Here is a 22696-nt window from a genome sequence, read left to right on the forward strand (position 1 = left end):
TACTGTTGTCCGAATCATGGATAATCAGTGGTCTGGAATTCTTTCAGTGGGCTTTTTAACAGGAGATATTTTAAAAGCTTATAGAGGAGGCATATAAGTTTGTTCAATCAGCAGCAGCGGTGGAAGCAAGCAAGAGGCAGAGAGTTTTGCAACACCCAGATTGGAGGGGTGTGTTTAATAAGTAGCATGTGGAGTGGGAGAGAGATCACGTAGGAAGCTGCAGAGCACCCAGAGTTACCTGTCTGAACTAGTTTTCATTTACAAATATGGTCAAAATCAAATTCTTTCTTCTGATTGACAGGCTCATGACTTACAGGGACACCTCCACAAAACAAAGCCAGTGTAAACTTTATAAACTGCTGTGAAAGTAAAAATATTTACCATTTGCAGATTTAAGGCATCTTTAGCAATCACAGACATGGCTTTTCCCACTATTTAGAGCTCGCGTATCCTTTTTTCACGGAAATTTATAGTAACTGATCTATTGACTATCCAGTAAATCAGGCAGAAAATGAAGTACTATCTGACAGTAGTAATCACTCTTTTTTAATAACTCCCTTATACTCACAAGTATGGACCTTCAATATGTGTTCCTCCTAATAATCATTGATTTGCGCCATACATTGCAGTTTGACGTGTATTTTGGCTGCACTTTAACATTCTTTGCTGCCTGTTTTCTTCCTCGTCGATTGCCACGGTGACTGGCACATTTAGAGTTAAGTCAGCGTAGAGATGGTTCAACTTAAGAGAGTGGTACTCAATAACAGAAGAACATGCACTATCATAAAAGCACAGGGAGGAAGAAGTTTGTCAGCAAAACTGAAGAGATCCACCAGAGAAACATCTCCAAAGAATGATAAGCCTTTAACCCTCACCAAATCTTTTTTTCTCACACCTGATAACAGCACATTCCTTTATAGAGCAATTTACATGCAGTTCAAAAACAGCTGCCTCAGCTGAAGATTCAGTAAGGATTTCTGTTTGAAATGATGCGTATCAGATGGGAGCTTGTCAACACTCCAAGTACTTTCACAGACATTTTTCTGGCATTGGCAGGATTCCTCTAGACTAAAACGATTGCGTGTGTCGAAGATACCAGTAATCACACATGGTATAGTGACACGTAATGCAATTTGAAAGCAGCAATCGCAAAAACTGAACACAGGATCAATCAAGCAAACAGGGAATCTCGTCAAAGGTTGTTTTTAATATGAATCTGACACATAACCGTGTGACACGCTTTCCATCTACAGACAAATAATCTTGTTTCTTATTTCTTCCCTTTGTGCGCCTTCTTTTCAGAGGGCAAAGTGAAATGCTTCTCACAGGCAGCTGTGAGGCCGGCGACAAAGGGCACAAATTCTTCAAAGTCCAACTCGTCGTCTTTGTTTTGGTCCAGATCTTTCATGATACGGTCCAGAGTATCGGAGGTTTTCTGGGTCTGAAACAGAATGAACACAGGAAAAGCTCACGATGCAAACTCAATACAAGAGCAAGAGGTTCACTACTGACTACGAAGGACAAGTGAGCTCAGGACTCGATTCTTACTGTTAAGAAGTTGGGCAATTCGTTCTCAAGTAGCTTTTTCAGTTCCTTCTTGTTCAAGGTGTTTTTATTGCCGCCTTCTTTGGCATAGCGGTGAAACACTGTGATCATGGACTCCATGGATTTTTCCAACTCAGTCATGGCTACAGAGATAAGCTCTAATAGTGGGAGAGACAGGGCTGGAAATCAATTTCACATTCATTTTTCGTGACTCATCTGATAAAAAAAAAAAATCATTTGACAAACAGATAAGCATAAAAAGTGATGCCTGAAACGGTTTTAAGTAGACAACTTCCAACTTTTTTTAGCCACATAAACCAATTTTCTGATATTCTATAACTTTAGTTTAGGATATTCTTACAGTGAAACAGACTATGTTCACTTTGATTGAAAATAAGATCGTTCTCAAGTTGTACGGTCGGCTGCTGTGTTTTCTCAGTGTTAAGTCAGGATGTGGGTGTTGGTTTTACTGGCACTCAAAGCAAATTCTTTCAGACAGACATCACTGTTTGGCACAGAAATCTTTATCACTTTTCTTCTCTCGCTCTCTTCTCCATATAAACTCTAGTTGAGTCTCCCAAACAAACGAGGCATGCAGACATTAAAGGAAAAGAAGAAAGAAATCCCTTTAGGGGAGGATAACAGACAGAGGAACAATTGCTTTCCAGGAGAAGTGTAAAATCCTACGTCATGTATCTATGAGCCTCAAACTACTACGAAATAAAAATGGAAACAAAGGTTTTGGAGTATAAACGATCGGAAAAAGCCTTACCAGTTCAGGATGAGGAAGAAACTATGAGCTTCAGTGAAGAGTGTTGGGACTCGCTGAAAGTTTATTCAGGGATTTTATAGTCATCCTGGAAACGCCCAACAAAAACGGGGAGGGAAAGGGAGGGATGCAGAGAGGCAATGAGAGGAAATAACGGAAGAGAGCACCATCCCTGCCCATGTTTTCCTACACCAATGCCACAGCACGAGATTAAGTGTTTCACATCTGAAAAAAGCTTCAGTAGAGTCAAGCACGCAGTCAGAGTTCCTGGAAGCTTGCTCTGAGCCACTCTTACATTCACTTTGTTACCCTTCACACTGTAAATTGCAAGAAACACTGGCTGTCAGCATGGAGCTGCTTTACTGCAGCTGGCTTGGGGAAACTTGCTTCAGGGCACCTCAGCGATTCCACTTTGTCTAAATCAGTTTTACAAGGCTGCCTCTAAGGTTGAGGTGTTGTGTGCCATACTGTTCACAAGCTCTTCCTTTCATATTCATGCCACCAAATGTCTCTTTTAATAGAAATTCCATTAAATGAACCAAAAAAACCCAGAAAAGAGATATTTTGGTAGACTCGGTACATATTGGCATTATGTTTCTTTTTCTTTATCAGCTAAAAGAGAATTCTCCTAATATTCCTGAGTAGTATGACTGCTGTTTGGAGAATTCCCTGTAAAACTCTCACCCCACACAACATTTTCAGAGTAAAGTAAATCTTTTAAGGACAGGAAATTCCACAGTTCAGCATTTTACTGGTCTATTAATGGACGTAAGACAGCTGTACACCACGGCACTCCCATATATGGTAAATGGACTGTATTTCTAGCACTTTTCTTGTCTGGTAAACCACTTGAAGTGCTTTGATTCTACAAACCACATTCACAAACACACACTCATGCAGCACAACTTGGGTCTATACAGTGTAACAGGCTCTATCACACACACATTCACACATCAGAGGCAACGTGAGGTTCAGTGTCCTGCCCAATGACACTTTAACACGTGGTGTAGGGAAGCCTGGAAGCCTGGAAGCAAACCACCAAAGCTGCAGATCGGCAGACTTCCTCCCGTCATACCACAACACATCCACACAATTTGTACAGGACACACTGTGGGGCAGCTTGTGACACCTCTGCTGGTTTGAGTTTGAGACAGTTTCCAAAATTAACAACACATTCAAAGTTTTTTCCCAAAACGTTTAATTAAAAAAAAAAAAAAAAAAAAAATAGAATGACTGAAACAAAAGGCAATTTAAAGAGCTGACGAATGTACAGAAAACATTACAGGACTTTTGAATCTCTTTGCAGCCACCAGTGCTGAGATAAAGGGGAAGGATGGAATGTAAAGAACCATTTAGGTGTTCACTATAAGGCCGTATGTCAACATGGAGCACTTCTTCATGATTCCAATTTTAAACAGTGGGGGTAAATTAGCAATTCTTGGGTCATCTTCACAAAAACAGTTCCTTAAAAAGTACCCTTAATCAAACTTGGTTCATGGATTTAAGAGGTTGTGACGAAAACACGATACAGCTGCTTTACAATGAAACATCAGTGCCTTTTCCATAATGACTGGTTAGCAGGATGCAAGTGTGACTTGATAAATTCATCAGTTCTTCCTTTTGCTCTTACTGGCAGCCTTGGCTGGTGTTACGACAGGGACAGCTGCTTGGTAGAGGGCAGCAGATATTTTGTTGATGTAGTACAGGGCGAAGAGAGAGAAAATCAAGCTGAACAGAGAGAAAGACAAAGCAAGACATTTTTTAATTGATATATGAAGATGCAACTCTTTATTGTGCACTATGGGCCCGCTGTAGGCATTGCATAGAGGTGTCACTTACCAGGTGGTGACACAGACACGGTGCACCAGACCAGAGGCAAACAGTGACAGGCATAGACACACCAGAACTGGAAGATGACAGAAGGGACTAAATATTAGAGAACCGGTTGCTTAATCTGAGCTTTCAACTGTTAAAATTCAATCACAGATTAAATTGTTTCACAGCGGTGTATTAATAATGTTAATCTCCCGTTAAAATGAGGTTGGGATACATATGTTTCCAAATTAGCCAAGCTGACACTTTACTCTGCTAATCACAGAGAAAATATTAATATAAACATGCATGAAAAAAAAAAGCACTGTCATTACTTACTCTCTGGAAATATCTTGGCTTGGAATCCCTTCCCAAACACCAGGTTTTCCAAATTATTGAAAGCCTAGAAATAATTAAGGTGCAATATTCCACAGAGGTGTTTGTGCTATACTGCATGTTCACGAACACACACACAGACAAAGACTACAGAGAAATCCTGTTATAAGAAAATTAGATGCTGGAATTTTTCTAAATGAGAGAACAAGACCGTCAGAAGTACACCCACTATCATTGTTAAGTATTCAAAAGGATACAGTCAGGGAGCAGATGAAGAGGACTGAGCCCAGAAAACCTCCCAGGATGGTGAGCCACTCAGTAGATCCCAGCTGCTTACTGAACATCTGCATCCCAGCAAACACCAGCACTGACAGCAGACTGGAGAGCACCAGAGAAGTTCCCGTGTTCACAGCTACAAAGGCCAGAGACACAAACCAGGAAAAATTGAGACTGGTACAGGGCTGTAATAAAAACTCACAATAAGTCAAGTATTGGAGGCATGATATACCATGTGGAAACTGACCTAGTTAAAAACTAATATAGCTCATAGCTATATTATCAACAACTGTGAGGTTTAACACGCAGGTTGTACTGAACAGTATTAAACAACCAGCCATATTTCATTGAATTATTTCGCATGACATAGTCGATTAGGTTGCAACATCAATAACTTTGAAAAAGTTTTTTACATTTGAGTTCTTGTTTAAATTCCACGGCTAACCTTTACGCCACGTCAGTGTACGCACATAAACGTGTCCGACGTAGCAGTTAGCTTCGAGCTGAGCAAAACACGTAAGCAAGAACAAGCCTCTGCAAATATACCTCTCTCCATACACAGTAAAATAAAAACTTACATAATTGGCATTCAAGAGGAATTTTAGTTGCTAAAAAGAAACCAGCTGGACAACTATCCGCATTTTATATTAATATAGTAGTTTACGTCTAATGGCTAGCTAGCTTGACGAGAGGACCACACTTCAACATCTCACAAACTCCACGCATCTGCAAACATGCTTGCTGAGACAACTTGAACATAAAGCATTTAAGTAATACATACCCATGATTTGATGTTAAGTGAGACTCCTTTTGAAGAAACACAGGTAAGTAGGTTTGCCTTCGCAGATCCACAATATTGCACCGGCTCTAGGAACTAAAGTCTCATGAAGCGGTCCAAATGTCGGAAGGGGACCAGTGGGCGGGCCCGTGAACTCACCACGTGATCATATTTTCATTAAAATCCCTCTTTTGCTGTTTAGTTTTTTTTTATTATTATTTTCCATCCAATATACATTCAAGCTTTTATTCTGGCTAGACAGACTTGTGTTTTGGTCGGCTTAGACAGTGGTAACTATTAGTTTCCTGTAAATAAATAAATAAAACCTTCAGTTTTACCCCCAAAATCCAACTTTTTGCCCTAATCCAAATCCATCTGAGACAACGCTGATATTACTAGATTCATTGTCAAGGTAAATAATCAAGGTAAAATAATATCCGTACACACACTGTGAAAAAGGTGTGCAAAAAAAAGTAAAGCATTTCTGGACAAAAGTAGTATTTAATAATCTTCAAGACAGAATATCAAGACAACATTGTTTTCTTTCATGTGACTACTGTTAATAAAGTTATGAGAAAATTAAAACGGTCAATCCAAACACATCCGTTAGCAAACTAATATCTCCAACATGTTCAGATAAACAACACAAAACAAATACTTTTTGTGAATCTGTTTTATTCAAAATGTATGAAAAAAATATTTAACAAAAATATTGAAACAGGCTCCTGTAGTCCATTGTCATTTGCTGGTGCCATGCCTGATCATGCTGTCTTGCTATCAAACATTTTTGTCAGCTTATTAATCTATTCATCATTTGTGACTCACAGGTGCTGTCTCAACAGCATCTGTTGATGCAATGACGGGTGTCCATGTGCGCACAAGCCTAAATCACTTCTTTCTCAGAACTGTCTTTTATAGTGGCTTCTTCTTCAGTCCAAAAACCGCTATGAACAGAATAATCTCCACAAAGGCAGGCAGGACACTGGAGGGGGAGACAGACAGAGACAAAAATGTATCGCAAACTAGTGGGACGGAGCCCTAAAAGCGTTCATACTTATTCATACTCATCGTCACAAGCTTCTAACCGCACAACTCTCTGAAAACTACTAATTCATAAGAAAGTAAAACACAGACACACCAACCTGCAGGTGGCAAATATCACCCAGTAAGTCCAACATTCCCACTTCTCAAACACAAAGAAAGACAAGGACACAGATGCGCTGCAGTGGACAGCCAATGCTGGGGAAAACATCTGTTAGGGAAAAAAAACTTCCACAAAGTACACCCTAACACACAGAGTATTAAGCATATATACACTAACCTGCAAATGGCAAGGATCCCCCAGTAGATGTCACACTCCCACTGCTCAAAGAGAAAGAAAAGTAGAGCCACAGAGGCACTGGCATGGACTCCTGTTGCTATTGTAGGAGAAGCATCAAATAAATGGGAGTTTGTTGTCATGGAACTGTAACTGATGCCCACGGTGAATTTTTAATATCACTCAATTTCTTTTTATAGTTTGATTCCAAAGAGACGTTTCATTTGATACTAATTTCTCGACCGTCATCAGATGTAGCCTAGCCTCGATCTTCACCTCCCATGTTTGCATTTGCTTGGAAGTGAGCAGCTTCCTTGGAAAGGAAACTCAGGCTTCTCAAAGAAACAAATGCATCCAGGTGAAACGAAACCACAGAAAATGTAGTTATGCAGCATGTTCAATGACCAATTAGAAATCGGAATCAACTGGACACACCTCTAGCCAGAAATATACTGACTGTTGAGCATGACTCTTATGAATGTCTATGGCTATCATCAATGATGGACCCACGCTGTCAGTGTAAAGGATACACAGGAGACCCTGGCTGCAGTTGAACATGGACACTCCTGAAAAAAAACCAGCCAGCTCTACAGCAAACAGACCGAGGGTGACTGCCAATGCCACCACCAACCTGAAAGAAGGGATACTTATTGGAGGGCGTGTGTATGCAACTGTGCGTCAGATGTGTTCATCAAACATTAACTTACTTTCTGTCTTCTGTGTCAAACTGCTCCTGTGTGAAAACCAAAGGTAAACTCGCCTTCACGTTATTTTCCTGTAAGACAAATTCACATGACAACTTTTCAAGACCTAGTTTAACAGTAGTGGTGAGTATGCTGTGTTGGAATGTAGCAAAACACGTTAATTCAAGGACCCCGCTAAAGCTACAAGCTTCACTTTTGAATTTTACTTGATATTTTCCATCGAGGATCTTTAACCTTCTGATAAACTACATCTTAAGGGCAAACATTCCACTTTTTAGTGCTGCGTTTGCCTTACAGCTTTAGGACAATGTTTCTTGGATTAAAGCTGGGACACATGTTGTTACATGGCTGAAAACCAGGGCTGTTGCTGAGCTCATTCAAATCTGACTTTTTAAAGATATGTGGTCCTGAGCGGATAAGCACAACCACATACACACGATGATCATATGGAACATGCTGCATTTTTTAAACTTAAAACTACCCAGCAGTACATAAAGCAGTAAAAAAAAAAACTTTTATTTTAATGTAATACAAGCATTATTACAAGCACATCGTATTTTCTGCACTGAAGTCAATTCACTTTTGACCTTTTTAAGGGATCTTGTTTAAAATACTTACGAAACACTTACAAATAAGGTACACACATTTTTACTTTACAAGAAATTAATGAGAAACAAAAGAGGAACTAGTTTATAGTTGACCGGTACTTAATGATTCACTTGTAACCCTTTTTAATTAAGAAACTAATAATTAGCTAATGGTCAGTTAATAAAAAATATATATAACTACGTCACTAATCAAACGACCCCATTGTTGATTACCAAGTGCTTTCCAAATAATTCCTATGGTATGTATTTGTACTGTTTATTCTGGATTAACTCTGAACCAGTCGGTGAACGGCACAAAATTAGCAAGGACTCATTCATACCTAAATACCTTTCACCATCTTCTCTCCATCTTCAGTTAAGATACATAGCACAGTCCCACACTGTATCATTATGTGATACAGTGATACATTATGTGATACAATTAGCTGAGATTTAACTAATCATACTATTGTTTATAAATCTCGGATAAGAGTGAAACACTGAGTACAGGTTTACTATGAGTTAGTTCCTCATTCGTTCCCAATTTGTTCTGAGCAAGTAAGTTGTAAGTTGGTGAAGTAACAGAGCACAGCGTGTGGTGTAACTACGGAAATGAAAGATCGGAGAGATTCTTCTGCATATTATAAACTGACAACATGCAACAAAACACATCGGAACTCAAATACTTAACCCTTTTTGGCGTTTACTTACCCTCGACCAAAATATGGTGATGACGATGACAAGGTGAGCTGTGATGGTGAGAAACCGTGCAGGGACGAGACTGCTGACGGCCGACATGCTATAGCTGGAACTGCTAACGTCAGACAAAGCGTAAACAACCGACAACTAATATACAATGAGCACCCACGGCAGGATAAAACTTTCGTTTTAGTCCAACTTCAATGTGCCTGGCACTTTTTGTTGTGTTAAATTACTGTGTAGTGCTAATTTAAATTAGCTAATAAGCTGAACTCGCGGCTAAATATATATTGGCTCAAAATCAAGTACTGTTTTTAACCTACATAAACCTGCACGAAAACTGTAATATTTTCTATCTAAAAATGCTGTTAACTATTTAATTTTAAGGCGTCACAATCTGGTCCGTCGCTACAAACGGTTGCTACAACAACCACCGAGCCGGTACATTCGATATTACTGACCGGACGAACAACTAACATTTAAAGGTTCCGGGCTCACACATTGACAGCGGTTGAGCTATGACTCCTTTGTATTTTAATTACACAAGACTGCCATCTAATGGTCACATAAAATCTGGGTCACAAACGATTTGTCTCATGGTTCCGACGAATCTCTGGTCCCAAGACAAAAACACGAAAAACAGTCCAGTGATGAAGTGCTATGTTTAATACTGTTGTGTAAAAGGCCGCACAACAAATTATATTATATAGGGAGACTACATTGAGATTAAAACGAATTTATGCACACATTTAAAAAAAAAAAAGACGAACGTTTTTGTGTCACAAAATTCACAGAATCCCTTTTAAACCCAAGCAATGCGGCTGAAGCAGATAAATTGAACCAAGCCGTTAATAACCACCCCCACCCTCCTCCCATCTTATTTTTCCCACCAGTCGAATGTGTCCTCGACACAGACAGACGGCACAGCATCGGCGCGTGTGCAGCAGCACATCACAAGCACAGCATCTTTATGGTGACGCTCCACCAGTTAAGGCCTGGGCTTTGCTTCTCCGACGTAGCTACGATAACCTGGCAGAGCTGCCTCCAGAGAACACGTCCTTCCTCCAGGATCGCGGAAACATCGAGAGAGAATGGCAGAAACCGATTTACAAACCTTTACCTCTATCATGGACGCGCTGGTTCGCATTAGTGTAAGTGTGACGCTGGTTGTATTGGCTATTTTCACCAAGTGTGCTATTTGTTAAGGCTATATCACAAGAATATTTTGTATCCCTCTGTGAATATGACAAAATAAATATTAGTTCGCGACACTTCTAACTGCAAAGTTACTCTGAAGAGGAATGTAAGGCATTCATCCCTTTTAAAAATATTTTTTTGCATCTATTGAATCACATAGGTCTGTTCTTTGGCAAAGAACAGTTACCACACAGTGCGAAAATGACAGTAGATTAACTGGGTCTTTGACGATTTTGGTTTACTAAATATGTTGACAGATAGCATATAGGGCTCCAGGCCGCGCACGATGAGAAAGCAGAGAGGATGCACGTTGTCATAGAAACGGGATGCTGCCCTTTGTATCTGCAGCAATGGAAAGGGGCCACCACAACCAGTAAAAACTGAGGCAAGATGCCACAAATTGAGAGGAAAAACTCAAATTTGATGTAAAAATCTTCAGTCTCCTTCAGGCTTTTCAATTATTTTTGCTCCTGTTTTATTCACTCTCTCTTCTTTTGCCCCTTTACCAGGGAAGGTAAAGCTAGACCCCATTTACAGAAAGGCTGTAAAACACATACCACAAGTCCAGCGCGATCAATTCTTTTTCTCTCCTGATTTGCCCTGCTTATGCTCTGTATCAGACATCAGCCTACATAAGCAATGCTCATCTCCCCTTCTCCCTGTTTACTCCCACACATTTTGGATGCATTCTTCTAAGTTGACAGGCAGTGCACAATGTCGACAGTGTTAGAATCCTTATCTATTTTAGTGAGTCAGCTCTTATTTAATCTGACTCCTCTCATGGTTCTCTTCCTGAATCTCTCCCACCCTCTCCTATTTTGTCCAGTCCAACATGAAGAGTATGGAACAGGAGCTGCATTGCCCTGTGTGTGATGAGATGGTGAAGCAGCCCATCCTTCTCCCATGCCAACACAGTGTGTGTTTGCTGTGTGCCGCTGAGGTATTGGTACAAAGAGGCTATCCGCCTCCAGATCTCCCTCCGGAACCCAATTCACCAGCCACCACACCCAACTCTCGGTCCCCACGACAGGCACGCAGACCTGTACCCAAGACGCCTGACCGGCTGGAGCGGGTCCTCAGAACAGGTGAAGGAAAGACCTTTCAGGGATTTTAAAAGGCTTCGCAGGATGTTTTGCTCAAACATGAGAGAAGAACTGAATGACTTCAGCATTCGAGTGACTAAAGAGTGATGTTGTCTGTGGATGTTGTAAAAATGCAGAGATGATGATGTGGTATGACATCACTGTCCTCTTAGCTGGCACATCAGTGTCTTGCTGTGCATCCAGAGTTTCATGCAGGAAAAAAATGTAGGGAGAAAAAAACAAAAGACAGAAGCAGAGAGAGGCAGAGAGGCAAAAAAAAAAGGCAGTGGGTATCTGTCAAGCTTATGTGTTTTCAGAGTGTCTGTGTAAGTGAGTAGCATTTTTTTCCACTGTGAAATAACCTCTTAATAATTCTGCTTAGAGCTTTTCTCTCCAGTTCATAACTTTGAAAAAAATGCTCCTCTTCCTTTTGTCCACGTCTCTTTCGCCTTCTTCTCCTTTACACCTGTATCCTTCTCCCAGTGTGTGGGACATACCCAGGGCGCAGGCGGAAAGACGCAACCCCTCCCCCCATGCTGTTCCCCTGCCCTTCCTGTCAGCAGGACGTAGAGCTCGGAGAGAAAGGCCTAGCAGACTGCCTCCGTAACCTCACTCTGGAGCGCATTGTGGAGAGGTTTGCATGTACAGAAATATCACAAATATTGTGTTGTATGCTGTAGCAGAATGAATCTCAGATCACGCGTATCATGAGTCGATATCGAACTCTTAAACTTTACTCATAGTGTGTTTTTATTTCATCCTCTGGCAAAACCTTATCATCATCTTACTGATGAAAATAGACTAAATAATCATGGTCTTGGAAAAAGAAAAAACCTTAACTCAGTGAAGAGGAGCAGCGACTGAAGAGTTAAGTCAATACTGCTTTATAAATGAGACAGGAAATCATTAGCTGGAAGGAGTTTCAATAATGAATCTCTCTTTTACTCCTGATCAAAGACAAAGCCTGATAGAAGTTTGCAGGGACAGCTTAAAAACTGCAGTGCACTATGTGACAACAACAGAGTTGATATAGTCAGTTTGATATACTTTGATTTTAATCTAGGTTATGTGAGCAAGATTGAAGTTGAAAAAACAACATTGTAGCCTTCCTATCATCCATTTTCTAAATCAGTTCAAACAGAGAAGATCAAAGTGAGAGGAGCAGTCATGTTGGTCAAGAAAGTGTGATGCTGCATGTTTCGCTGCGCAGGATGCCCTAACAAAGCAGTTGCTGGTGTATGTATCCAGGTCAGGCTGTTAAAAGAGTTGGATGCTTAACTGCTGAAATGAGAGCAGGACATTCTCACACAAGCTCAGCCTTCCCTTTCCTAATAGGCTCTTTTTGTTTGCTTTCTTCTTTGCTGCAGAACTGCACTTATCTCCTTGTATGCATGTCTGTCCTTTAGGTACAGGCACACAATAAGTCTTGGCAGCGTGGCCATTATGTGTGCTTTCTGTAAACCTCCTCAATCTCTGGAGGCCACTAAGGGCTGTGCTGACTGCAAGTCAAACTTCTGCAATGAGTGTTTCAAACTCTACCATCCCTGGGGAACTCCCCGAGCTCAGCACGAACATATTGTACCTACCAACAACTTTAGGCCAAAGGTTTGTTTGTTTTTTTGTGTTAAGCACAAGGTATACTGTAGCTTCTTTTGTATCGTACTAATATCCCAGTTTGTGCTCTAGGTCCTTACGTGTACAGAGCATGAGCAGGAGAGAATGCAATGGTATTGCCGTAACTGCCAGAGGTTGCTGTGTCCACTTTGTAAACTCCGGCGTGTCCACCATGGACACAAAGTTTTGCCTATAGCACAGGCCTACCAGGCCCTTAAGGTGAGTGTGCAGTTAGTCCGTTTCAAGTGTGTTAAAACCATGTTAGCAACCTTGAAATGTCAACCTTATGTTTGGCTTTACAGGACAAGATTACCAAGGGAGTCAGCTTCATCTTGGCCAATCAGGAGACCATACAGAGTCAGATCACTCAGCTGGAAGCTGCCATCAAACAGATGGAGGTGCACAGTCTTTCTAACCTTATCTGCGTGCACGTGCAACATAATTTTGCCGAAAATTATTTTGTGTGCCTTTTTTTTCTCTTTTGGATGAGTAAAGTATTGGAGATTTCCCAAGATATCTTAGCTTTCAGATAACTTTTTTTTCAATATGCCAGACCTTAATGCTATGCTCACAATCATAATCATGCATAGGTGATGTATAATTCACAGTTTCTAAAATACCCTGTCTCCTCAAACTATGTGCCAACGATCACTCCTTAATCAAGCACTCTGAAAATAGAATTACCTTATGTCCACAAAGAAGATTGGAAACCTGTTGCAGGTTGCTGTTCCTTTACTCTCTAATGTAATTACGAAAAGGCAATTAACAGAAAAGACTGAGGTCAAATTGAGGTCTGACAGACTAGACAAAACGTGCCAAGCCATCTCGTATAATTGCAAGCAGGCAAACCCTGTTTGACAGCAAAAAACAGGAAGATTTAGCAGACTGGAGTGGTGGTGCTCTCATCTAAATCTTTATTTTGGACTTTTGACAAAGCCTTTGTTACAAAGGGTTTTTCACTCCAGGGAAGAACGGATTAAAAAGAAAACCAGCAGATTAAAGATAATGAATATTGATAAGCTATAATAATGATAATAATGATCCTAATCAGATCTTAAACTCCACATTAGACTTTTTCAAGAGGCACAAGAAAGAGTCTCATCAAAAGACTAAGTACCAGAGAGGTACTTAGTAAGCACTTACCACAGTTTTGGCACAAATTATTTCTTGTTTTTATCAAATAAATAGAAAGGCAGTGTTGCTTGAAATGTTCCTGATGTCATGCTTCTCAGAAATATATATTTTCTTGCTTACCATTCTGCAGTAAGAGAAATCTTGAATGGAGGTTCCTTATGTGTCATTCAAAATCCATCATTATTTCTGTTTGTGAAGTTCTCACAGATCATGTGATACAGACAGAGTATTACAGTTCCCATTTTAATCCCCAGTTTCACTCTGCCTAACCACCAATAAGTTGCCCAACCGCCCACCAGACCTACATCACTACATAAACAAATGCAAACTGGTCACTTCATATTTGCAGAGAAAACAAAATGAGTTGAAACTCAAATGCAATCATTGATTCAATTTCTTATTTAATTGTCAACAAAGGTTGCATAAATATCATGGCAGATCCCTGAAGAGAATATCTCATCTCTCTAATTTAACCCTGACCCCAATCCTATCTAGAATATATGTTGAAGAGAGGGTCTTTCAGTGTGACAGTGAGCTGTCAGGCTTGTAAAGACCAGCACACAATACTTACGGTTGCTCAGAGGCCCACTTTGTGGCACATTACATAAGAAAGCAATCAGAGGGAATGGATCCAGTGGCTTTTGCATTATTCTAGAGGAAGTGTTAAAACGCATTTGCCAGAAAGGACACAGCTTTGTACAAATCCATCTTCCATCTAATTCTAGACCAGTGTTTCCCAAGCTTTCATTGTGGGGACCCACTTTTTAAAGTTGACAAATCCTTGTGACCCAATTTACACTAGGCCTAGTTTCTCCAAAAGAGAATTAACAAACATTTAGGACTATTGTTAATTGCCAGTTAAGCATCATATTAAGCTAGCCATTTAAAAATGATAGACATTTGATAAATCCCAGCTTTTTTTATTCACCTATTCTTGACAACATGCACTTCAGTAAAATGGAGTGAGGAGAAATAAATGCATCTCAGAAGAGTTAACGAGGCATCTCATTATTTTTAGATTCTCCTCAGTATAATTTACAAAATGTATACTTCATTAAACAAAGTAAGCGCAAAATAAGGCAGTTAATACTTTGTTTTCTCCCTATCATCAATAAAAACAAAAAGAAACAAACAAAAGAATATATATTTATTTGGCAACCCACAGAAAATTCCCCATGACCCACTCGTGGGTCTTTGGGAATGAATCCTGAGCTAACTAGACAGCCTAACTTTTGACCAGTGAAGTCAATGTACTGCAGAAATAACAGCGTGCTGTTTGCACATAAATGATCTGGCAAAATTAGTCTTCTTCCAATTTATGTTGAAGTTGGTGTAGGTTTGATCTTCATAAAGTCAGACGAGTGGATACTCTACCTGATAATCTTTCTCAGGTCTATTCTGAGCTTGAAAGTAGACTCTAAAATAGATATAAGAGATATGATGGGAATCAATGTATCTGCAGCAAAAGTTTCTCAGGTGTCTGTGGATCTTCCTCACTCTTTTGGTGTCCCCTCTGCTTTCCTGCAGGCTAATAGTGCAGTAGCTCTGCAGCAGCTGACTCACTGTATCCGAGAGCTGGGAGCTGCTGTCGCTGAGCGGCAGGGGACTTTAGCCTTGGCCTTGGAGGGATCCCGAAGCAGGAGACAGGAGGCCCTATCCGGTCAGGTGTTTGAGAAGCAAGGCCTGTTGGAGCAGGCTGGTCTGATGACGTACACCCAGGAGCTGCTCAAAGAGACGGATGCGCCCTGCTTTGTACAGGCTTCGAGAGTAACACACAACAGGTAACGCATGCCTGTTAAGCTCAGCCCTGAACTGTGGAAGGAAGTGGATTGAGTTGGCTTGTTAGCTTTTCTTAGCTCTCTTTCATTCATTGATTTTCATGTCTGTTTTGTTTTTTGATTCTTTCTCCTTCATGTTGTCTGTCTCTCTGTCCCCCTACAGGCTGATTAAGGCCATAGAACACCTGCAGTGTTTCTGTCTTGCTGCTGATCCCTCTTTCAGACATTTTCACCTTGATGCATCCAAAGAGATTAAGCTTATCAACAGCTTGCAGTTCATACAAGGTGGGTCTCAACCCCTGTTTGAGAACCATTAAATGTGGCGTCATTGTTTTGGGAGATCAATAGTGTGGCTGGCATATCTTTGTGCTTTTTTTCCTGCTCCACAGCGCCGTTGGCTCCAGTGATTGACACTCAGAAGACGCTGGCTTACGACCAGCTGTTTTTGTGCTGGCGCCTCCCTCAGGACTCAGCCCAGGCTTGGCATTTTTCTGTTGAATACCAGCGACGAGCTGGAGGAGCTGGAGCTGCGTGGGGTGGCACCAGCTCCCCTAACTCCTCAACACCATGGCAGCGACTGAATGAAGTGAAAGGGACCAGTGCCGTGATTGACCGGCTGCAGATGGACAGCGTGTACGTGCTCAGGGTGAGAGGCTGCAACAAGGCTGGGTTTGGAGAGTACAGTGAAGAGGTTTACCTCCACACCCCACCTGCACCTGGTAGGTTATGTTCACCCTGCTCATTGCAAAAACTCTTCTAAAAGCAGATGTGGCCATTTCTTGTTTCCAATGCAGTTTTATTGGGATATATATTCAAAGATTGGAGGAATTTTGTATGAAAAAACTTAAAAACAAATTTGTTTGCTGTGGTAATACAGACATGTTTGCAGAGGAAATATTTGAAGCTAGATGTTTTTCCATTAATGCAATTTGTCAATTGACTGACTAATCTTGATATTTCTTTTCTCTCCATCCCATGATATTCTCCATCCCTACTTTTTTTAGTTTCTGCACAAAGCCTTCCTTTTTTGCTCTGCATTCCAGTGTCACCACAGTCATAATATCTCTGCTTCTGTCTCTCTAGCCACAGGTCTGTCATATTGTTTTTTCAAAAATTCTTTGTTATTTCGTGTCTTGAATTTTTACTGCATCATCATCCCTTCAAAAACATGTATTCCAATTTTTACTCCTCTCTTGAAACATTACATACACAGATTGGATGTTGTGCTTATTCTTTCTCTGTTCTTTATGTTTCCTTCCTCACTTCTTTCAGTTTTTACCCTTGAATACGACCTTTTTTTTTATTCGCTCTCATAAAGTGTTCCCATCACCCCATTTCTAGCTACTTTTTCATTATATATTAAGACTCGCTGAAGTCTCACTCTGTTCAAACTTCAGGATCTGACCCCTCGTCCTTCCTGACACTTTTCCTTCCCTTCTCTCTTTTTTTAAACTCTTCCTTTTCTTCTTGGTTTACCTCCTTTTCCTGTCCTCCCAGTCTTGAGTTTCTCCTTGGATTCTCGCTGGGGTTTGCATGCTGAACGCGTGGCACTGGGTAAAGGCCAGACCTACGCCCGCAGCGTGCCAGGCCTATCCCTCCTGCAGGCTGCCGACCGCGCCCTCACCTCTTGTCACTTGACCTCTGACCTGCTAGTGGCAGACTTGGCCATCTCTCAAGGCAGACACTACTGGGCATGCTCTGTGGAGCCTGGGTCCTACTTGGTGAAGGTGAGAGGAAGTCTCTGCTTTGATGTAACAGCGGGTTGTATTTATGGAATCAGCTTGTACTGACCAAAGCTTTCTGGTTTTGCCTGTATTTGTCTTTTTGTTCGTCTCATTTGCAGGTGGGGGTTGGTCAGGAGGCTAAACTACAAGAGTGGTTCCATATGCCTCAGGACATGGCAAGCCCTCGGTAACTTAATCTTAAAAATAAAATAATTGTCTTTTAAATAACTTAAAACTTTAAAAACAAATCTGTTTCAAAGTGCCCTGACTACATATGCAATACACCAAAGAAAAAATGCACTTTAGATGAACATCTGCATTGATTGGTGGATCTCATGTTCATGTAGGGATATCTGTTGTCATGCCACGAAAGTCACGTTAACATTATCATTTCCCACGACAAAACAGGCATTCGATAAATATGTTAAGATATGTTATGATATGAAATATGTTCCAGATTTTTTTTTATTGTGTTAGTCTGAACAAAACTGGACTTTTGAAATGCATCAAAAGTTGTTAGTCCGACACAAAGCTTTCAAAATCAAGCCTCTCAAAGCCTTATGTGAGAAAACTGAGATTATGTGGGTGAGGATTCAAATCAGTCTGCATGCATAACCCAACTAGACTCCAATGGACCAAGACACTCCTGATTGGTTAATTCCTCTTTTTGCATTTTTTGGTAAAAACAGTAAAGTTAAATTGTATATCAATATAAGCAATTCCCAGTAAAGCTGCGCTCATTCCCACGTTTTTCCATTTCTTTTGTTGTTAGAAATCAGTTTGGGTCAACTTGTGGTCGCTTAAACCATTTCCAGACCGTTTTCACGCTCCAGTAAAATCCTCATTTCATAAACGCAGCATCATCTGACAAAACCACCATTCAAGTAACTTCAGTTACACTTACATGTACAAAAATGTCTCACAGAGAAAGTTAGAAGCAGCGGGATGTTTTGAGTATATTCTTGGCCTCTAGGGGGAAGCATATCATCATGCTTTGATTTAATATTGCCTACTATGAGGAACAGAGAAGAATTTAACTTTCAGTTTTATTTCTTTGGTGCCAACTTAAAACAAAAAGTCATCTTCAGGCACTTTACATAGACACAGGCCCAGCAATTCACTTTGAGCAGCTCACTTTAACAAAAATAAACTTATTACAGAGGCAGATTCAGGGAGGGTGCCTACCTGCTTCATCCAATTTGGATGAGGAGACAGCAAGAAAGTGGTTGGGGCAACAACCGAGAAACAATAAACAGTGGGTGGACAAGTGGGTCGGCACAGTAATGGTAGATCAGAGAAATGCAGTGCTGGAGCCAGAGATACCTGCAGAAAGGTTCAGGGAGAGAAAGAGAACATGCTAAGGAAGTAAGACACACGCCATTCGTGCAATCCAATCCTGGCTTATATGCACAAGAGTAAAGATTGCAATGGAGTTTGGACATTAAGGGCCCTACATGAGAGGATAAGGACTTTGATATCTGTTCTGGATTTCAGAAATACTTTCCATCAGTGCTCTCGGTGCAGCAATTTGCGAGATTTTATCAAAGCATTGTGATGATAAGGCACTGCATTTCTCCACCCTTTAAGTTAAATGTGAGGACTAGTTGATAGTGGTGTGCAGACTGTCAAAAACTGCGTAGAAGGCCACCACTTCAGATCATATTGTATTCAATCGTGTTCTTTGAAAACAGGTTCATTTTTCTCTTTTTTTCATTTTTGTCCAGTTCATTCTAATGTTATCCTGCCCTCTGCCCCCTCCTAGCTGTGACCCAGACAGTGGACATGACAGTGAGGCAGAGGATGGCCAGGACTTCCCTCCCCTCTGCTTCCTCACCGTGGGCATGGGCAAGATCCTGCTCCCTCAAGGACACGGTCATACGAAGAGCCAGGGTGACAGCCAGAGCCAGGGAGGATTGCACTCCCACAGCAGCAGCCACAGTAGCATGCCTCACACTGCTCCTCTCCCGCCACGACTGGGAGTGTGTCTGGACTGTGACAGAGGACTTGTCACCTTCTACGATGCCCACTCCTTGCGTATTCTGTGGAAGGGACACGTGGATTGCTCCGCTCCGGTGTGTCCCGCATTTTGTTTCATTGGCGGTGGAGCGCTACAGCTGCAAGACCTTGTGGCCAATCGGAGCATCGAGGAGCCACCACCACGGAGGGTAACCATCCAAACACGAGCGACAAATCGAGGTAAATAAACTGCTTATGGACACAGTTCATTCAGAGATCAACATCTTTCTTCCACGTGTAAAGTTAAAGGGGGACTGACTGTTTATATGATCTCACCAAACATTGGACTGAACAGTCACTGTTAAAATATGGTAATAGTTTTTCTTTCAGTGGGATTATTGAGAGCTGACTACAAATATCCCACATTCTTCTGTATTTGCACTTGGCCTGAAAACATTAAATTATTTAACTTTCTCAAACTTTCATTGCTCCTGCGGACACTATGGCTGAAGTGATTTTAGACTATGCAGAATTCTGTTGACGTGGCGAGTAAATCCCCTTCATAGCAGGTTAAGATGTTCTCCTATTTTGTCCCAGAATGGCAGGACAATAAAAGTTGCATGCGAGTGTAACGAGGATTCATAATTTACATGTATATGCAGATAAATGCTCGTCACCTTGATAAAACACCTCAGATGTACTGTACGTCTAATTTTCTATCTTCATTTTTTTTATGTAGCTCAAGGACGTGTTGGTGTGAATATAACCCAGAAATAGAGAATTTCAGTATTTTTGCGACTGCCTCTGTCCAAGTCACATGTAACAACATACGAACAGCACCATTTGTTTTTTTCTTTTTTTTAGGGTCTGTGTTTTCAAAAGGTCTTGTGTGGCTGCAGAAACATGCTCACAGTTGCCTTTGTGTTTTCAGATCACAACCCAAGTCAGTGTGAAAAAGTTCGGAATGAATGATGCTCTCTTTATATTTGCTGACTTGTAAGCATTTGAATACATTTTGGTGTTAAATATTTTGATACGAATGTTGACTGTCAGTTTTTTGGAATTGTGGATTGCACATGAATATCGATGATTGGTTTAAGTAAACATATTAATAAGAAGTGAACAGCAGAAGTAGAAATTTTTTGTTTTCTAAACTTTGGTTTCCTAAATTTTTTCCTATAGCTTTTGTTTTTCCTGTGGCAATCAACAGTACTTAATCTATTTGTTATTATATTTCACGTTTGGGGAATGTAAGAGCCCGGTGATATATTATTTCAGAGATTATACGTTTACATTTTCAAGTTTATCTCTCAGGCCATATTTTGATGAGTGATAGGGTTTTCTGTGGCGTGTATGTGAGCTCTTGCTGTGACTTTTATGTTTTCTGTGGTATGTATACGTGTCTCCATGGACAGATCATGACAAAAAAAGCCTCTTGGCTTAGATGTATCAAATTATCCCCCGAGTCATCATCCCACCGAGGACAAAGGCACCCACAATGAAAGAAAAACAACCACAAACCATGCAGATACAGTTATGTGTATGCATGTGTATGTATTGTGTGCATTTCTAACAGTTTTAATTATTGTAACTTTCATTTCGAAGATTTTATTTATGTAACCAATTCTGGCTATTTTGACTCTTTGTTTAGTTTGTCTCTTTATGGTAAGTTCGCATCGTTCAGTGAATGTTTTATGCGTCATTAGCACACATTTTTCTAAGTTGTTGCATTTTATTTTACCGTTTTTATGTCACATTTTCATAATTGTGTTTGTCTTTGTAGCCATTCTATCTCTGTGAAGTCACTTTGGGGGATTTATTTGCATCATTGTGATGATTATGTCTCCCATTTTAGTCATTTTTCATCACTGTAGTTATGCTACATTGCTTTAGGTATGCATAATGGTTACTTTGGTGTCATTTTGTTCTTTGAATATGTCTTTGTGTCATTTTACATATGATTCATTTGCATCTCTTTGTCATTTTGGTTGTTTAGTGTCACATATGTCTGCATGTCTGGGAAAAGACATTTAGTCCCTGAGTCTGCTCAGTAATCTGTCCATGTGTGTCTGTCTTGAATGGCTTCCCTCTACTTGTGTGCCAGCAAAGCACTTGAATGACTTTAAATTGTAGCATTTCAGAATCTAAATTTTGACATTGTCTTGCTGGCAGAACGTTTCCATCATGTCATAAGAAAAAAGCAAACAATAAAATACTGACATGGGGTCACTGCGACATGGGGTCACATTGTGTCAAACATTGAATGTACTGTAACATTTGTATGTATTCTTTGGTTTTTCATGAGGTGTAAACTTATTTGTATCTCAGGTAAGTCTCTCAGTTGTAAACCTGGTTTGTTGCCATCATTAAGTGTCATGCCCCTGCTATAAAACAAGAATTAAAAACATGTTTTTGGTCGATGCAATTCCTTGCTAGATTGTTGCCTGCTATATAAAACTGTCAAATGAAGGTTGACTGTAAACAGCAGAACAGAGCTCTTACAAGGATTATAAAAACAAACCCTCTTTGTTGGGATGACATGTGAAAAAGCTGATGTCTGTAACGGAGCATGGTGCCAGTTTGCATGCAAGGGCAAGTGTGCCAGAACTGCTTGAACAGATTAATTGCTACAGGGATCAAATATAATCTGCCTATTTTGCAAGACTCACGTGAGGACACCTGATACCTTCAACAGAGGACAGAGGTCAACAGAGAGGTCAACAGCTGTATTTCATAGTGTGCGAGCACCAGACAAGATGACGTGAGCAGGTTGAACTTGTGGTTAGGACAACTGTTCTAACAGGTTGTTATTAGCCAGACAAAGTGACATGAAGGTATGTTCTACAACAGTAAAAAAAACAAACAAATGGATATTACATAACAGCAGAATGGTTTATAGTCACGAAGGGAGACGTTGCATTTATACCAGACTTGCAGCTCCTCTAAAGCTTAGGTTTGCAAAGTAAAAAAAAAAAAAACTACCACTAGGAGGCAACATTGTTTATGCTCTGTGGTTTTATGTTTTTCCTTCCTTTTGAAGAGGGAATAAAGCGACAGGTGCACCCAGTGTCAACTGGTCTGGTCACAAATCTGTGTTGACACGTCAGACACTGCAGGACAAGAGGAGCTTTCAGTATTTCTTTTTTTATTTATTTATCTGAGCCAAAATCTGTGCTTTTTGTACTGTTAGACCCCTCTTCTCATCTCTCTTACTTCTTTTTGATCTTATTACACTTAATTGTTAGTGGCAATCCACATGAATTGATATCATTCAAATGAACATGTATTATCATTTGCCAAAACTTTAATGCCATCTTCTTTCTTTTCACATCACTGAAAGCAATATATTGTAAGAGAAAAAGGAACGGCAGACTAGAAAATAAAACC

At 40.4% G+C, this 22696-nt stretch overlaps 4 protein-coding genes across 7 annotated transcripts; 1 reads left to right on the plus strand and 3 right to left on the minus strand.

The window, feature by feature from the left end:
• Positions 1–1187: 1187 nt before the first annotated feature.
• s100a10b (S100 calcium binding protein A10b) lies at positions 1188–2424 on the minus strand. Its single transcript, XM_072394231.1, has 3 exons — positions 2318–2424; positions 1549–1703; positions 1188–1441 (listed from the first exon to the last, which is right to left on the minus strand). Exons 2-3 carry the CDS (start codon positions 1684–1686, stop codon positions 1271–1273), a joined length of 309 nt encoding a protein of 102 aa, XP_072250332.1. The 5' UTR covers positions 1687–1703; positions 2318–2424; the 3' UTR covers positions 1188–1270.
• A 1097-nt stretch (positions 2425–3521) lies between these two features.
• Positions 3522–5652, minus strand: krtcap2 (keratinocyte associated protein 2). Its single transcript, XM_072394224.1, has 5 exons — positions 5520–5652; positions 4720–4874; positions 4466–4529; positions 4154–4220; positions 3522–4042 (listed from the first exon to the last, which is right to left on the minus strand). The coding sequence occupies exons 1-5, from the start codon at positions 5521–5523 to the stop codon at positions 3922–3924; spliced, it is 411 nt and encodes a 136-aa protein (XP_072250325.1). The 5' UTR covers positions 5524–5652; the 3' UTR covers positions 3522–3921.
• Positions 5653–6173: 521 nt separating this feature from the next.
• On the minus strand, positions 6174–9321 carry LOC140315682 (transmembrane protein 107-like). Of its 3 annotated transcripts, none has more exons than XM_072393277.1 (5): positions 8837–9317; positions 7542–7609; positions 7365–7465; positions 6838–6934; positions 6174–6498 (listed from the first exon to the last, which is right to left on the minus strand). In XM_072393277.1, exons 1-5 carry the CDS (start codon positions 8921–8923, stop codon positions 6429–6431), a joined length of 423 nt encoding a protein of 140 aa, XP_072249378.1. In that variant the 5' UTR covers positions 8924–9317; the 3' UTR covers positions 6174–6428. The 3 variants fall into 3 exon arrangements, with proteins under 3 accessions (XP_072249378.1, XP_072249377.1, XP_072249376.1); XM_072393276.1 differs by lacking the exon at positions 6838–6934 and adding an exon at positions 6659–6755 and having other exon boundaries at positions 8837–9315; XM_072393275.1 differs by having other exon boundaries at positions 6413–6498; positions 6659–6934; positions 8837–9321.
• A 412-nt stretch (positions 9322–9733) lies between these two features.
• On the plus strand, positions 9734–21725 carry trim46a (tripartite motif containing 46a). Of its 2 annotated transcripts, XM_072394225.1 has the most exons (13): positions 9734–9975; positions 10848–11106; positions 11587–11737; positions 12510–12708; positions 12790–12936; positions 13020–13115; positions 15379–15632; positions 15793–15914; positions 16019–16348; positions 17127–17356; positions 17473–17540; positions 19116–19549; positions 20725–21725. In XM_072394225.1, exons 1-13 carry the CDS (start codon positions 9916–9918, stop codon positions 20751–20753), a joined length of 2379 nt encoding a protein of 792 aa, XP_072250326.1. In that variant the 5' UTR covers positions 9734–9915; the 3' UTR covers positions 20754–21725. The 2 variants fall into 2 exon arrangements, with proteins under 2 accessions (XP_072250326.1, XP_072250327.1); XM_072394226.1 differs by lacking the exons at positions 17127–17356; positions 17473–17540; positions 19116–19549; positions 20725–21725 and adding an exon at positions 16634–16782.
• The last annotated feature ends 971 nt before the right edge of the window (positions 21726–22696 follow it).

This window comes from Leuresthes tenuis, unplaced genomic scaffold, assembly GCF_036924035.1.
Source record: "Leuresthes tenuis unplaced genomic scaffold, fLeuTen1.0.hap1 SCAF_10, whole genome shotgun sequence".
Taxonomy (NCBI): domain Eukaryota; kingdom Metazoa; phylum Chordata; class Actinopteri; order Atheriniformes; family Atherinopsidae; genus Leuresthes; species Leuresthes tenuis.